General features: G+C 51.2%; 5 protein-coding genes across 5 annotated transcripts; 1 reads left to right on the forward strand and 4 right to left on the reverse strand.

Moving 5' to 3' along the window:
• Window positions 1-448: 448 nt before the first annotated feature.
• On the reverse strand, window positions 449-6,023 carry VTN77DRAFT_5118 (uncharacterized protein; the record flags this gene model as incomplete). The annotated part of the gene is made up of 9 exons (XM_069421252.1): window positions 449-1,051; window positions 1,111-2,349; window positions 2,414-3,274; window positions 3,359-3,853; window positions 3,925-4,609; window positions 4,665-4,765; window positions 5,071-5,717; window positions 5,780-5,844; window positions 5,929-6,023. 9 exons carry the CDS (start codon window positions 6,021-6,023, stop codon window positions 449-451), a joined length of 4,791 nt encoding a protein of 1,596 aa, XP_069277112.1.
• Window positions 6,024-7,081: 1,058 nt separating this feature from the next.
• VTN77DRAFT_5119 (uncharacterized protein) lies at window positions 7,082-7,570 on the reverse strand (the record flags this gene model as incomplete). The annotated part of the gene is made up of 1 exon (XM_069421253.1): window positions 7,082-7,570. One exon carries the CDS (start codon window positions 7,568-7,570, stop codon window positions 7,082-7,084), a length of 489 nt encoding a protein of 162 aa, XP_069277113.1.
• A 26-nt stretch (window positions 7,571-7,596) lies between these two features.
• Window positions 7,597-9,340, reverse strand: VTN77DRAFT_5120 (uncharacterized protein; the record flags this gene model as incomplete). The annotated part of the gene is made up of 6 exons (XM_069421255.1): window positions 7,597-7,620; window positions 7,694-8,253; window positions 8,315-8,960; window positions 9,018-9,115; window positions 9,202-9,242; window positions 9,300-9,340. The coding sequence occupies 6 exons, from the start codon at window positions 9,338-9,340 to the stop codon at window positions 7,597-7,599; spliced, it is 1,410 nt and encodes a 469-aa protein (XP_069277114.1).
• Window positions 9,341-10,924: 1,584 nt separating this feature from the next.
• On the forward strand, window positions 10,925-12,052 carry VTN77DRAFT_5121 (uncharacterized protein; the record flags this gene model as incomplete). The annotated part of the gene is made up of 1 exon (XM_069421256.1): window positions 10,925-12,052. One exon carries the CDS (start codon window positions 10,925-10,927, stop codon window positions 12,050-12,052), a length of 1,128 nt encoding a protein of 375 aa, XP_069277115.1.
• Window positions 12,053-13,568: 1,516 nt separating this feature from the next.
• On the reverse strand, window positions 13,569-15,752 carry VTN77DRAFT_5122 (uncharacterized protein; the record flags this gene model as incomplete). Its single annotated transcript, XM_069421257.1, has 5 exons — window positions 13,569-13,666; window positions 13,744-15,221; window positions 15,289-15,526; window positions 15,589-15,657; window positions 15,716-15,752. The coding sequence occupies 5 exons, from the start codon at window positions 15,750-15,752 to the stop codon at window positions 13,569-13,571; spliced, it is 1,920 nt and encodes a 639-aa protein (XP_069277116.1).
• Between the last annotated feature and the right edge of the window lie 219 nt (window positions 15,753-15,971).

A 15,971-nucleotide genomic window follows, 5' to 3' on the forward strand; every position in this document is an offset into this window, starting at 1 on the left:
ACAGTTTGTTCCCAACCGATTCCTCCTAAGCCAGTTCCATCCATGTGCAGACCAGGAGAGCCAGGTGTACCAGGCCGAAAGGGCTTGTAAAGTATCAGTATAGCTGTCCCGGCCCGTCGATCGAGGTCAGATCTGGACGGCTGGCTAGGCTACCGCAGACGCCGCAAAGAAACCCTGAGACATGAAAACACCCAGATTGAACGCCGACGAAGTCCACCGTGTGAAATAACCAGTCATGCGCCCCATCAAATGCATGCGCCAATTCTCCTCGGCCTGCGACAGCTGAGCTGCTGCAGGCAATAAGCCGGGCAAGAATTGTGGAGCACGAAAGATGAGCAGATAATAGTGCGCAGAAGAAGTACCGTACAAGAAGAAATGACAGAAGCGTCCGCTTGTGCCAGCTCAATGGCTGATGCGTGATTCGTGACGCATCATGCGTCATGCGTGCTTATTCCTGGGCTTGAGGGGCAGCCTCAGCATCCACCATCTCAGCATCCTTGTCCTTGTTCGACGCATCAGCCGAGCTCTCCGCCGCCTTGGTGCTTTCCGGCTCGGGGCCCTTGACCCACGAACGGAACCGCTTGTTGGCCTCGTCAACCTCATCCTTGCTGAGCCCATGAGCCCAGACAGGGTTGTTGACAAACTTCTCCCGGAAGCGGTCGCGACGGCGCTCCTTGACAACGGCCTCTTCCTTGGCTTTCTCCTCCGCTTCTTCCTTGTTGGACACCGCCGGACGCCACCACCAGTCGTGACTACCGGGCTCGTACAGGATGTGGTAACTGTTCGCACAGATACGGATGATCAGGCCATCATGGTTCACCAGACGGCGGTAGTACCGGTCGTACTCCTCATCCTGTTCCATCTTCGGCGGCAGGTTCCGTTTGAGGAATGGCATCCGCATCTGCGAAAACGGCACTCCTTCCGTCGGGTCGCGCATGGTGTAGGCGGAAACGTAATACGACCAGCGCGCCTCCTGGCTCAACTCCTCATTCTCGAGGGTGCTATCTTCAGCAGTCATCAGTTGAACATATGTCTTCTGCGTCGAAGGGTTCTGAGAAGTGGTCAGTTAAAAGTCGAACGGGCTAAGAAACTCGCAAAAAAGAAACTTACGTAAGTAATGCGGTAGATATCACCCTCCTTGACCAGTCTCTCAACTTGCTTGCGGTACTGGATTTCCTGGTTGTGAGTGGTCTCCTCTTTGTCGCGCTCCTTGAAGAAGAGATTAATGATGTCCGCACTGCGGTCCTTCGGATCGCTGTTGAAGACACCGCCAGCAAATCGCGCGATACCGCCGAGGATCTTCTCCAGGTTATAAAGCTGGTACCCGCTCTTCAGGTAATACCGACGCAACGTCTCCTCGAGATGAGACTGCTCCAGATCCCCTTTGACAACCTCCTCGCACATGCGGATAATCTGCTGGTACAGGTTGGCCTTGGGGTCGCAGTCATAGAAGAAGTCGGTGGGCAGCTTATCGATCAGGCCGAGATCGTGAGCCGCCTTCGGAAGGAGAGCACGACGAACGTCCTCGCGGGCTTCCTTCTCATGCAATTTGATTTTCAAAAGGCGGCTGTACAGGATCTCGAAGGTGCGGAAGAAGCAGTAGATAGTGAGGTTGCAGTACAGATGGTGCACCTTCTTCTCGTAGGCCTGGTTGAGAGTGTACTCTCGCTGCATGTTGAAGTTGCCCTGCCCAGGATGTTCCATCCACTTGAGCTCGGAGACATCGAATGGTTCGGTGGGATCAGGGATAGGGGTTGATGGCACGAGGACCGCGTCAGGAGTACCGTCACGGCTGATCGGGGCACTGCCTTCCTTTTCGCCACGAGAACTCTTCTCACCCCGGCGCTCAAGCACGTCGCGAAGCAGATCGAGCTTCTTGTTCGTTACGAACCGGCGGCTGCGCGTAGTAGAAGCATCTTCGACGGCCATACTTTCATCGTCGGCCTCGTCTGTTGGAGACGTTCCGTTGATGGCTTCGTTCATGTACATGTGGAAGGTATCGCGGTCCATGCCAAAGAAGATGGGAATAAAGTCTTTGATGAACGCCATCACCCTCTGAGGATCGGTACCGAAACCGGCCGAATTCCGGTCGATAAAGGTCAGCAGCAGATGAGTAGCGTCGATGATGACGGCCGGGTCCGTAAATTCAAACTCAAACTGATGCTTAGGGATCTGATATCCGCTCTTGCGGATATTCCTTCCTTCCTCAAACTTCGCCTGGATCTCATTGTGGATGTGCTTGGCTGCAAATAACTTCTTATCTGTCCCCTTGTTCGTGATCGCTTGATGGTCGAGACTGCGCCAGAAAGCCTTCTGCATCTGCTCTCGCCAGACCTTATCCCACTCGCGCTATGAAAAATTGGAGTCAGACGGTGTGTGTGTTTCTCCAGAAAATGACAACGCGTTAACTTACCTGGCTGGCCTTCCACTCCTCACACTTCTGCTTCAAGCGGAACAAGATGATAGGCAAGACGTGACATGGCCGCTCAAACATATCATGGATGATCTTCTCGCCACGAGTACGATCATACACTTTCTTGATCACGCGCTTGTAGATGGCTTCACTCTGACCACCAAGTCCAGGAGGAAGCTTGAAGTTTGCTCGTTCAGCTTCAGACATGACAGTAAACTGCTGGACAATCGGCTCAATGAGTTGGATAGTCCGAGTACAGGCCTCGATATGATGGTCATAATCATGCCGATCCTCTTCAATCCGATGGAGAGCATCTTCATACTGGTTTTTGCGATGCGCAACAAAGCCAGAATCCTCAGACTCCCAAGTCGGGTGGGATGCCCATTCGTCATTCAGCACACTGTAGCACAACTGATCACGACCACTGCAAGGCTTCTGTCGTTCACGCTTCGGGAGCAGACGATAGCTCGGACCAAGAGAGCGGCAGTGAGAAAGATTTACCACACCAGGCTCCTGCTTCGGCTTCAGGTCGATCACCTTGTCCTCGGGGTCCTCAATGTGCATGAAACGTTTGAACCAAGACATGAGCTCAGGGTTTGAACCAATGAACCCAGCAGCTCTCTTCACAAGCACATTCCGGTCGATAAGATCAGTCGAATAAAGGTTGCAAAGCTTGAGGAACTCCCCGAAGGTCTGCTTGTTACCGATGAATTTCTTCACACGGTCAAAGAAAGCAAACTCTTCCTGGTTGGGAGTGAGAGAAAAGGTCGGAGGAATCGGTTCAGGCAACGCAGGAACAAGGGATGGTGACATGGCAGGGGCGTCTGACTGTGACGGCTTCGTATGATGAACCTTGGCCCTCTGAGTATCGCAAGAGTTAGTACTGCCTTCAGAACTACTAAAAAGTATATTCAAGGTTGATGCGCGACAAATGATGGTCCTCACCTTGTTCGCACCCGCAGCCTGGACGCTTGGCGCACGATTGGATTGCATATCAGTCATTCTGGTGGTCTCAACAGTGGTTGAAGGCCCCGAAACAGGAGCACCCAGCACACCTGTGGAGCCCGGTCCACCTCGTCGCTTCTTGCTTTCCTTTGCAGAATCCTTAACATTGAATTGACCAAGAGGTGGCATTTTGACATCACGACCAGGTGTCTGTGATTGAGCGGCAGCGCCCGCTGAAGGATAAGCAGGCTCCCCACGCACGTTGCTCACAGGAGGTTGCTCATCAACTGCTGGCCGGCCATGCTGTCCCTGCTGCTTGGCTTGAGCAGCGGACTCTGGCAAGAACTGCTTGAAGTCCTCCAACAGGTCTGGAGCAGTGTTGAAGAGCTGAGTGACTTGAGCATACACATCCTGAATAGGCTTAGACTCGCGCTGATAGGTCTGCAAGATTTCAAGAAACTGTTTGTAGATCTCCGGAGCACTTGCGAAACGGTTCTGCAGGAATCACCCGAATTAGTCCCTCCTATCAGGAATGCCTTGTCGATGATTTCTGTTATATTACTCACCTTGATCTTATTGACATAGCTAATGGCATGATTAAACTCGACTGGCCCGCGTTTGTTCAGATCTGGCTGCGAGCCCTGCAAGGACCCCAGTCCCGACAGGTTACTCATAGGCTGGCCGACTCCATGCCCTGGGGTAGTTCCCGAAGACGTCTGCAACATCGAAGGCCGTCCTGATGCAGCTGAGACGGCGCTCTGCAGCTGCGAAACTCCTCGCTGTTCCTGCTGATGAAGGGCAGCGGCGTTCGCGGATGCTTGCTGCTCCTGCTGATTCTGATAATCGTAGTGGTGGTCTTGAGGTTGATTTTGACCAGCTTGCTGTCCATACAGGCCCGCACCCATAACGCGGTTGCTGGGCGAATAGGAGCCAGCAATACCTCCCTGTTGCTGGTGCTGTGCTTGTTGCCAGCCGCCTCGAGACTGATCATAGTAATCAGGGCGTCCTGGTGGTGCGAGATTACTGGACGGGCCCATTTCGCCAGTGGACTCCATAGAAGGGCGTGCTCGAGGAGGCATCGAGAGCGTATTCGTGCCCGAGGGTGTCGTAACACGAATTGCATCTGGATTATCTTCGGTTCCACACTCGATCCGGTACCCCGGTGGCAGGAACGTGTTGAAGCCCTGGATGAGTGCAGGATGCCCATTAAAGAGCGTAGAAACACGCTGGATCACTCCGGGAGTGTCGATCCTGATGTTTGTCAGCAAATTCAATACCCAAAAAGTATTAGGTAATGTTGCCATACGCTTGACTCTTGAAGTCCTTCATGATATCAAGGAAGCGGTTGTAGACATCTGGTTGGTCGACAAACCGCACCTTAACCTGGTCCAGGTAACTGAGCGCATCCTGCCAGGTAAATCGCCCCATTAGCCGATGGTTCCATATAACATACGCATCTCGATAGCACGCGTCAGGCATTTTGACAGCGACTGGGTTAAGATTGCCCAGCAACTTGCTCAAGAGGGTTGGACAGTCATGTTGGATACAAGTGGGGGACAGGTGAATTTTCGTGACTCAACCAGAGGCCGGAGGCTCCTTCACGAAGCACATCCGCACTGTGCTCGTCACGTGTCCCCACGAACATATCTTTCCTTACGTTTTCCACACCCCAAAATGAACGACCGTGAACAAGAAAACTGACTGAGACTTACATTCAAGATTGGTTGTTGGCCCTGTAGAGCCGCTACGTTTCCAGGCATCTGTGGAGGCGCAGAGGTATTGTATCCCATCATCGGCTGCGAGGGAGGCCCTTGGGTATGCTGCATGTAAGGCCGGGGTGTATTCTCGCCATGCTGCATCTGAGCTCCGTACAGACCCCCAGGACCACCAGCAGACTGCATGGTATTCTGCGGCTGGTTCGGCGGCGCGCTCGCTCCGAGATTGGAGAGTAGTCCGTTGGGCCCGTGAATGGAGTTGGGGACCTTCGAGGCGACGGGCTGATGAATGGGAATCGAGCCGGTATGACTCTGAACCGGGTGATGCTGTTGTTCGCGCTGCTGACGTTCTAGTTGCTCCCGTTCGCGCTCGCGCTGTTCGCGTTCCCGGTGTGCCATCTCCTCATGCCGCTGTCTCTCCAGCATTTCGCGCTCCCTCGAGTCTCGTTCGCGGTCGCGGTTCAACTGAGGAGAAGGATGCTGCATCGCTTGACCGATGCCCGGAAGCGAGTGGCCAGTGCTATGCGAAGGTTGAGGATGTTGTCCGTATGGAGGCGGCTGGTGTGGTCCACCGGGCCCTTGAGTCAGATCTGCCAGACCGGGCAACGAGTGTCCTCCAGCTTGGCTGACAGGATGAAACGGACCTACACCGGGGATAATCGTCAGATCAAGCAACGAAACTCGGCTATGCGAACTGGATTCTTACCGGTTGGAGGTGGCAGGACTGGTCCCGCGGGTTGCGACGAGGGGCCTTGCTGACCAGGGTTTTGTCTGTCGGGAAAAATGGAAAGCATCAGAGCAAATCCTTTGAACCTCGACAGAAAAAAAGACTCCGCGAAGAGATAAAAAACTTACCCGAACGAGCCCAGAGGGCGAGGCTGCTCCATGCCGGGGTGCGATGGCGGGCCTCCTGCAGAGGAGTGCCAGCTGTCGTTCCCAGAGGGGTTCATTATCAACACATGAAAAATGATCTAGCAGCAAACGCTTCTACAGATAAGACGATCTGCCAAGAGGTTGGAAAAAGGCTTCTTCTCGTCTGACAGAAAACAGAACACGGATGCCAGCGATAACTTCTCGAAGTTTGTCTTGCTTCTTGGCCGTGGGAAGAGAGACAACTAGAAGAAATTTGAAACAAACATCGCTGCAATTTTCACAAAGACCCAGAAGGAAGAGATAAAGATCCCTATATCAGAATCTCTGGAGTCTTGCGACGTGATGAACAGTGCAGCCACAGACAAGCAGATAAAGAGGAGATTGCCGAAGCAAACAGCGGTTCAACGGGGAGACTTACTTTGCGCGCACTGGAGCGGTGGAGAGAGGCAGTATTCGCTAACCGGGTTTGAACATAGCGGCACAGGCAGCCGGGGGCGGTGTTACATTATTCCGAGAACTATGAACTTATTCACTGATTGGCTGGCACAACCTGAAGATAAAATGGAACTGGATCTTGGGTCTCCTGCCCAGATGGGATTAGCGTTGTGGCATCCAGAGATATGACGTCGAGGATTGATCCGGACAGCTACAGAAGAAAGCTTTGAATGAGCACTGGATAACCTACATACCTTGAATGTTTCGCTTCTCTACTGGCTTGAAGAAAGAACATACCTGGTCTATGCCACGGACTTTTGGCTCCCAGGCCTGTCGACTATTATAGTTTTTTTTTATCTCATTTCCAGGTGGGCTTACATCTATATTCGGTACCATATTCCCCATGATACTGTACAAAACCTTAGGCAGATAGGTAAAAAGGTACCTGGCAAAAAAAGAAAAAGAAAAAGAAAAAGAAAAAGGTCCTTACATCTACCATTCTGTAATTCTTTTATAATAGCGCGTAAGTAATAGTCTGATTATAAAGGTGTCCACATATATCTGCTGCTCAAGAGGACAGGCAAACGGCGCCCATGAGATAACGTAACAAAAGCACAGCTTCAACTCATTCATGATATGGATTTTATCCACCCCACCTCAATAATAAGTACGACCTGGATGAATCATCAAAAAAAAATGTCTAGGTAGTGCGTGACAGACAGAAGCCCTGAAAGCAACCCCATGCTGCTGAGAACAGACAAAGAACACATAGAGAGAAGAACCACTCGGATCGGATCAAGATCGGTAAGCGTAGCTCCGGAACAAGATGATTTCCGAGAGAATGCTTTAACAATGAGAAGGGGCGAAATGAGAGGGGAAAAGACGGAATCGCAGCGTCTACCGGAGACTCTGTCAGGCCCCTGGAGAGACAGGTGATGGGAAACAGATACCAAAATACACGGGGGCACCACATGCAAACGTCAGAAGATGCATGACCTAAGAAGTTCGCATGTAAATCGGAAAGTCTCAACCAGCAACGTGGATATTGAATTTTGTGGCTGTAATTTCTACCAATTTTTTCTGCATCACCTGGTTCGTTTTTTTTTTCGTGACAGTTGGCTTCCATACAGGGAGTCGATTCATGAGTTCGGCCATCGTCCTCGTCATTCTCGCCAACAGAAACCACCATAGCATGACCAGATATTATCCTGCACATTACAATGCTGAGAAGACAAAGAGCTGTATGGCGGGAAAGGGAGGAAATAATTAGTACCATAATAATAAAAAGAATAGTGAAGGGGGAAATTCTCACGTTATTTGTAGCCGCGATGGCAATACTGTCCTCGAATGGATGCCAGCTCATATGCAAGATCTTCTTGTTGAAATCGATCTGATCGGCGTCGGTCTCCTTCCTCATGCGTGAACCCGCACCCGCCGGGCTGTTGGCCCTTGATCCGTTCCTCCTCCCGCTCTTGTTGATGGGCGTCGGAACGCCAACCTTCTTGGCCTTGAACGCGGACTTATCCGCCTGTAATACCACCTCGGTTTCCTTGTTCGGGTCTGTGGGATAAATCATGAAGTTGTTGTTATAGCTACCCGTCATGACATTCTCGGCGTCGCCCGAGAACACCACCTCAAATTTGTCAAATATACTGTCGTTTTCATACGTGTCGCACAGTCGAGGTCGGAGATGTTCATGGATCGGGATCACCTTGATCGGTTGCCTTTCCATGTTGACATCCCAGATCTTCACGGTCAAATAGTCACGAGAGAGGATGTAGCGGCCGTCGTGGGAGAAACGGACGTCGGAGATGGAGGAAATGATTTCGGAAAAGAAGGAGCGGGACGAGGCATCTTCCTCTTGCTCGAACACTAGAAGATTTACATGTTAGCAGCTTGACACAAGAGAGATATGCCTGCATGCAAGCCATACGTTTCTGGTGTTCATCACACAGGGCTCGCTGTCGCATATCGGCCAGCTTGATGGTGCCTTTCGAACTGGCGTACATGAACCAGTTACAGCTGATGGGATGGAACTCCGACGCGGTGATAACCTCCGTCAACTCCTCCATGTTCGCTGGTTTGATGTCAACAATGTTGAAGCTCTGGTCTTGAATATTCAGATTCCACAAATTGATCCTCAGGTCATCGCTGCTGATAAAAGTCTCCCCGTCGCTGTTGACGGAGATACTGTTAATATGATATGCGTGGGCATTCGCATAGGTTCTCCGAGGCACTGCGGCCACGACGGTATCGTGGTGCGTCATTCTCGGCAGCTTGAGGGCGGAGGCATCTTTGAACCTGATGTGCGGCGGCCGCGGTGCTCCTCCGCCTATGACACCCGCCGGCGTGAGCTCGTGAGATAGGTTATTTTCCGCAACCACCTTCAGCGACTTATCGAACACCTTCCACAGCTTTATCGTCTTGTCGTTGGTGGAGAGGAGGAAGTGTGAAGCATTTTGTCGCCTGCACCATTTTATCTTGTTGATCTTTTCTTCGATCTCTAGGGACTTGAGGTAGTCGAATTCGGGCTCGTGCGATTGAAATTCGGTGTGGAATTTATACTCGCATGTTTTTTTCTGAGGAGAAAGAGTCAGAGGTGAGACAGCAGGTGGGAAGGCGGGGGAGCTGCTTACCGTTTCGTTCCTCTCGAATAATACCACTCTCCCACCCTTATCTCCCGTAGCGAGGTAATTCCCAGTGTGGTCGAACTCAACAGTCGAAATAATATCCGCTGGATCGCGTTAGTTGCGAATGTAAGCAAATCCTCATTTTTCATCATCGAAAGCGGTACAGCCATAGGGATAGCATGGGAAGTACCTTCCGTGATATCCTCTACATCCCCCTTGTCACCAAAGCATCTATCACCACGGTTAGAGTCGCATAAATTGGCAGGACTCCAACAAGAGGAGACTCACTGTGTAAACTTCCACGTAGGGCCTGTCTCTCCGTCTACCATCTTTCACTATACCACCCTGATCCGGGCAGCGAACAGACACACACGACCAAAAACTCCCACGCAGCAGAAGATCCCCACCTCGAGCAGCGGCGTGACGTGTATGGTCGGGAGGAAAGCTATCAACCGGTGAGCCCTCGACAGAGAGCGGAGAAAACGTGGGCGAGGATGAAGTGGGATAATGGGGGCGGGGGATGAGGTGAGATGGAAGGGACCCGTTCACGAGGATGGATGATTGTCCTGGCAGGAAAATTAGCAGGCTCTCGAATGGCGAGAGCTCCTGCGTCGACGAAGGGAAGGGTTGGAGGGACCACTGCGACGTCAGACAGGGCAAGGCCGGCCGACTGAGTTACTAACCTAACTAAATAGTGCAGGCTGGAGGGACAAATGATCGACAGCCTGGGTCGGAGACGAGATGGGAGGCGGCTGCTGCGAAAAGTGATTCAGCCTGGAGGGAGGGGAGAGGACAGAAGTAGTGAGGGAGGAGAGAAACACCACAGCAGGCACGGAGTGGGGGGAACGTGATAAGGCTGAAGCGGCGATGCAGAGGCAGCCAGCAGGACGATGTCGTGAGATCTGGTCTGGTCTGGTCTGGTCGTTGAGGTGAGTTGAGTTGGGGTGGGGAGCCTCTTGGCCTTTGTCGGGGCGGTCGGGCGGTCAGAACAGCAGCACAGCACAACTAGGACAGTGACACAAATATGGCAAGATATGAGTACGAAGCCCGCTGGGAAGGAGATTTATTATCTACATGCATGTAGTAGCCTACGAAAAGTCCTGGAAGGCATATTTTTGCAAACCGGTCGAGCGAAGCGAGCTGTAAGACTTGTATGTACTGTACAACCTCAGGCACTCAACTTTTGCCACCGGCATTGTTTCAACACGATGTACAGGTAGGTGTATTTGCTGGCTGTGAATTCTTCCTGACTGGAACAGTCTAAAATACCAAGTCTATGGAGAGCATGTTTCTCGGTTAGTTTTTATTAGCCACTTCCCAGGCATGCCTCCGACCTATATTTACTCCTTGCCATACCCTTCACTGATTTGTCCCGATCGCTATATATGCACTGCCAATTAGTATCTCTTGGTTAAGTGGAGGTGGGCATTTCATAGTGTCGTACAGTATGCTTGTCATTACCGTTTCGGATTTCCGTTGCTGGGTCATAAACTTTAAGTTTTGTATAGAGTACCTCGATTAGGTAGATCAGTACAAAATAGCCCAAATATATATATCCCCACACGAACAGGAAGCAAACTACCATCACATATTTTCCTTTGAAATTGGGAGCACTACTGTTTGCAGTATCAGCACAGCACTTCAATATTTTTATATTTTTATATTTCAATTCTTGTTCTTGAATTCTCGCAGGAATTCTTCCGTATACCTAATTCCTGGAATCCATTCACATGCGTCTCTGCCAACTCCCTTGGTCCGAGGGCAATTTCTATGTCATCACAGCGCTTGAACAGGATCTCGATCAACATCACCCTTGAACAACGGCTTGTCCTGTGGCAGTTAAACTCTCTCACTTCTTTTTTTCTCTTTTCGTTAAATTATTTTCTTTTAAAAAAAAGAAGAAGAAGAAGAAAATGTCAGAAAGAGAAGGAGACTCTCAACAAGAGCCTCCGTCCCAAAGCCAATCAGCATCCAAAGATGCCACAGGCACAGGTCACAAGGAAAAGTCCAGTTCGCTGGCCAGCAGAATCCAGAAGTCGGCATCGACTCTCGTCCGTGGTGCTATCACAAGACCAGGCGGTCACGCTATGGGAACAGATCTCGCTCAGAGTCAGACACTGGGCAATGGCAGCAAGGCAGGATCGTCTCGGCAGCAGCTCAGTGGGAGTAGTTCTGCTGCATCCGTGGCGATGGAGAGTTTGAGTCTCTCTCGATCAAATGGTACAGGAGCGGGCTCTGCTGCGCCAAACGGAGTAGGAGTAGGGAGTTCTGCACCGGAGTCGTTCCGATCATCGATGCAGGTGCAAGGTGGCTTTGCGCTGGACGCGATGGGACAGGATCAATTCCAGAGTGAATATGGCGATGAATCGCTGTTTTGGAACTCTGGACTCTTGCAGCATCAGGAAAAAGGGAAGGGGAAGGGGAAGGAGAGAGAGATCGAAGAAAGCACAGATTTTGAATTTCAACCCGCGTGGGAGGCTGCATCCGCCGGCAAATCCACATCTACACCACACACCGCCCCTCAAGCTTCTTCTTTGCAGAACGCACAGGACGGTGCAGCGGTTGTGGCACTCCTTTCCGACCCAAATTTCCAGCCCGAATTTCTACCTACAGCAGACGATCCGACAGATTACAGCGTCATCGACACCGTCGCACCTCTGACGGCGGAGGAGCTCCAGATCATCGACCGGTTCCGTCGACACCAGTCATCATCCGCGGAAGACAGAGCAGCAGAACGACGCATCACGTCACGGAGTTTGATCCCGGACATTGACGGCTTTCTCGCGCAGGATGCCAGCCACGCAGCAATGGACACCACCACGCTCCGCAACACAGTCCTGACCAATCTCGCGGGCGCAGAAGACTGGATGGGCGTCGAGGAGCGGTACCATGAAGAAGTATGGGGATATCTACGACCGGCGCTGCAGGCGGCATCGAAGGAACTTGAAGAGAAGAAAAATAAGCCTGGGAAGGGGTCAGAAGAAAAGGACGGACCGGCAGTTCGAAGACTGAAGATGATTCTGAGACATATGCAGCAATGACATGACATGACATGACTGACAATGTCATCTATCAAACCTGTACTATATATATCATATCACTAGTTCACTCTCATGTAAACATGTACATTGTACATATAGTTCATATAGTACCTCACAAGCCTTATAATAAGGTCTTGCTTTGCTTGACTGGTTTGAAGAGACAATATCTGTTCTATGCCTGGGACTTTTGTATGTACATGTACATACATACATACGTATCTACTACAATATAGTATAATAGTATATTTTTTTTATTATTATCTCCTTTCCAGGCGGGTTTCCCACCTATATATATTCATTCCTTGCCATGCCGTAATTCCCACCATTATATCCCTTGGTAGTATTCCCTTGGTAACATCCGTCACGTCACCCTCACTGAAGAGTATCCCTCACTATACTCAATTGAGGCTGCTCATATTCCTTACGATATTCTTCTCCTTCACCATATTTCTCATATTAGGCAGGTAGTATGTACTGTCCAGGCGGGCTTCTTCCCACCTATATTATTAAATTCATTCCTATATCCCTACCTAAATTCCTTGCCTAACATGCCAAATTTCTCACAATATACTCCTTGCCATATTCCTTGCCATGCCATAATTCTCACCATATATATACCTAATCCCCTGGTAATATTCCTTGTCATATCCCTTGGTAGGAGGTATTTGTCACCCTCACAAAAAATACCTATCTATCTATCCCTTGCTAATATATATATATCCCTAACCTCACACCAAATATCGTACCAATATGCCATCCCTTTGCCAGTTTCCATATATACATACCTACCTACCTAGGTTGGTAGGTATATATCTCTTGCTAATACGAGGGAAGGAGGGGGGATGGAAGATTTCATGCCTTCGTTCGTTTGGTACAGTACATATATAGAAACCACGTTGTGAGGTGAGTCAGTCGTGACAGTGTACGTACAGTACATTCAAAAACTGGAATAGTGATCATCAGGTGATGGTGACATGGTGATAGTGATATGGTGATATGCAACCAGACAGGTATACTTGTTCTATTTACCTAGTAGGTATAAATAAACGACAACGACAAGCCTTAAAGATCTTTTGTTTTTTTTTTTAAAAAAAAGTCTTCTCCGGGCGGGCCTCCAACATATATTACGATTATTACAGTCCCGTCATTATATATATAAGCTTATTATACTCCGTATTTTTGCAACCTTGCCACATGGTTTATATCAATTCCATCAAATTGATTCCTTCCTATTCCTACGTATACAAGACCCCCCCCCCCCCCCCCTCCTCCGGCGGGGAGAGTTACTAAATTTTAAAAACCAGCGCAAACAAACAAAAAGAGTATCCATCGTCACAAAAAAAGACAAGAGAAAACACATTAAAAAAAAAAAGGAAACAGTGGTATAGTATAGATCGGACAAGTGTCAATGTACCTAGACAGCACTGTCCCATCATCCCATGCATGAGGTCCAGTGGTTCAGTCATTATTCACCTTTCAACTCCGATTCTACTAACTCCGGTGACGGTCTACAGACTCAATACTGCAGCCGAGGCGTCTGCCCCTTGACACGGCCAATCACAATATGGGAGGCATATTTTGGAATGACCTCGTCGTCGTGAAGCATCTCGAATTCTGCCAGCAATTAGCATCCAAAGTCATCAAAATATACAAGGCCGAAAGAGCTTCGGAGCTTCGGAGCTTCGACTCACCCTCAGAAGCATCACGTCCCATGTGGCTGAACAGAGCCTGAGCACCACCCGGGTGCTCATCCAGCCAGTTGGTCACATCCATCACCACACCCTTGACGACGATCCACAGGTCGTCCTTCTTGTTGTGCTTGGCAACCTCCTCCATCGTGAACTCCTTGTCAGGAATCTTGAAGTCGGCGACATCTGCCGGCTTCGTCGAGGCAGCCTTGCCGGCAGGAGCGGCAGCGGCCTTGGACTCGGAAGAAGCAGCAGGAGCAGCAGCAGCAGCCGCCGTAGGAGCCTCCACGCGAGTAGAAGCCGGGTCCTTACCGTCGGAACCGGCGTTGTTCCACTCCACCGAGATCTTGCCCGGAGTGGACGGGTCAATATGAAGAGAAATCTGGTTCAGACGCTGCTGAGCCGTCGATGCACCAGAGAGCACTTTCTGGAAGAGATACTGGCTGGCACTGTCACCAGCCACACGGCCATAGACGACACAACCCAAGAGAGACGAACCACCGAGACGGTTGGCCCCATGCACACCACCCGCCAGCTCACCGCAGGCGTAGAGACCCTCGAAGGGCTTCTTCTCAGAGTTCAGGACCTGGGCCTTGTCGTTGATCTCGATACCACCCATGGTGAAGTGCAGCACAGGCTCCATCAAGGCGACGTGGAACGTATCATCAATGCTGAAAGGCATGTTGTGGAAGTACTTCTTGCCCCAAGGGTCCTTCTTCTTGCCCTCGGCGATCAGATTGTACTCGTCAAAGGTCTTCTTCAGCTTGGCCTCACCGCAGCCAATCTCCTTGGCCAACTCCCTGCCGGTCATCTTCTTCATGAGGCCACGGCCGGAGTAGTGGCGGGTGTGGAAGTCCAGTACGTTAGAGGCCTTGCTGTTGAGCACCAGGCGAATAGGCCACTTGCCCTTCTCCTTCTCCTTCCACATCTGGCCGGAGACATAGTCACGGTGGCCCAGCTCGTCGGAGAAGCGCTCGCCGTCCGAGTTGAGCAGGATACCACCCTCACCACGCAGAGCTTCGGCAGCCAGGAACTTCCATTTGGATGTGGGGTCCTTGGGGTCGACCAGACCGGTCGGGTGCACCTGAACCTTGTCCATGTCGATAGCATTGGCGCCAATGGCCATCAGCATCTTCTGACCGTCACCGGTAGCATGAGTGCCGTTGGTGGAGGACAGGTGGTAGGTGTCCGGGCGCCACTTCTTCAGGAGCGAGTCCTCCGTGAAATCGGCAGCGTATCCACCGGTTGCCAGGATGACGACACCGTCCGCGGTGTGGGTTTCACCGTTGTACTCGTAGGTCACACCGGTGATCTGATTGCCGGTCTTGTTGATGGCGGTGACACGGGCCTTCTTGAGGAGCTGCACGCGATGCGGCTCCTTCTCCGCCAGCTCCTCTATTCTCTGCATGAGAGCATAGGTAATGGCCATGCCGGGGAATTTGGCATCATGGCCACGGTGGGTACGGGGGAAGGAGTGGCCTCTGCATGTCACCAACGTCAGTGAATATTCTGACCTGAAGAGAATGAAAGCTGAATGAAAGTACTCACCCCAGACGGGAGACCAGAGTCAGGTCCAGGTTGAAGACATCCTGCAGCCATTCGACGGCCGAGGCAGACTTGTAGGTCAAGACCTTGATCAGGTCTGGACGGGCCTTGTCTCGGGCGGACTTGAGAGTATCCTCGTAGAACTGCTTGACGGTGTCTTGGATGCCCAGATCGGTCTGGGTGCGCGTGCCAGCGCCGTTGATGCCGGACGTGGCCTTGGTGGAGTTGCCTCCGAAGAAGCCTGCAGCCCAGTCAGCCGGAATGATGCCAAAAGACAACGGTGAGGAAGAGACAATCACTCACTCTGCTTGTCCAGAACCAGAACATTACCACCGTTCAGGTAGACGGTGTGAGCGGCACTCAGGCCGGACACTGTGCAGCAACAGTCAGCAAGACAAGCAATTTGCGGGGAAAGCTGGGGTCCGCTCACATCCACCGCCGACGACAATCACTCTGGGGGCCGCCATGGTTGCGAGGGTCGTACGAGATACAGAAAAGAAGGAAAAGGATGGGACCTGGGAAGGAGTGAAGAAAACTGGATGGAGGAGAAAGGAGGTAAGGGACGAGGATGCGACAAAGAAATATCAGTGCAACAGGTGTCCAGTCCAGCACTCGGCCGAGGCTCGCGGCTTCGCGCGGGATAAGCTCAGCAGCAGCGGACAATAATCTGCCGACGAATCACCTGC

The sequence above is a fragment of the Rasamsonia byssochlamydoides genome (assembly GCF_041956645.1).
Source record: "Rasamsonia byssochlamydoides strain NRRL 3658 unplaced genomic scaffold VTN77scaffold_37, whole genome shotgun sequence".
NCBI lineage: Eukaryota > Fungi > Ascomycota > Eurotiomycetes > Eurotiales > Trichocomaceae > Rasamsonia > Rasamsonia byssochlamydoides.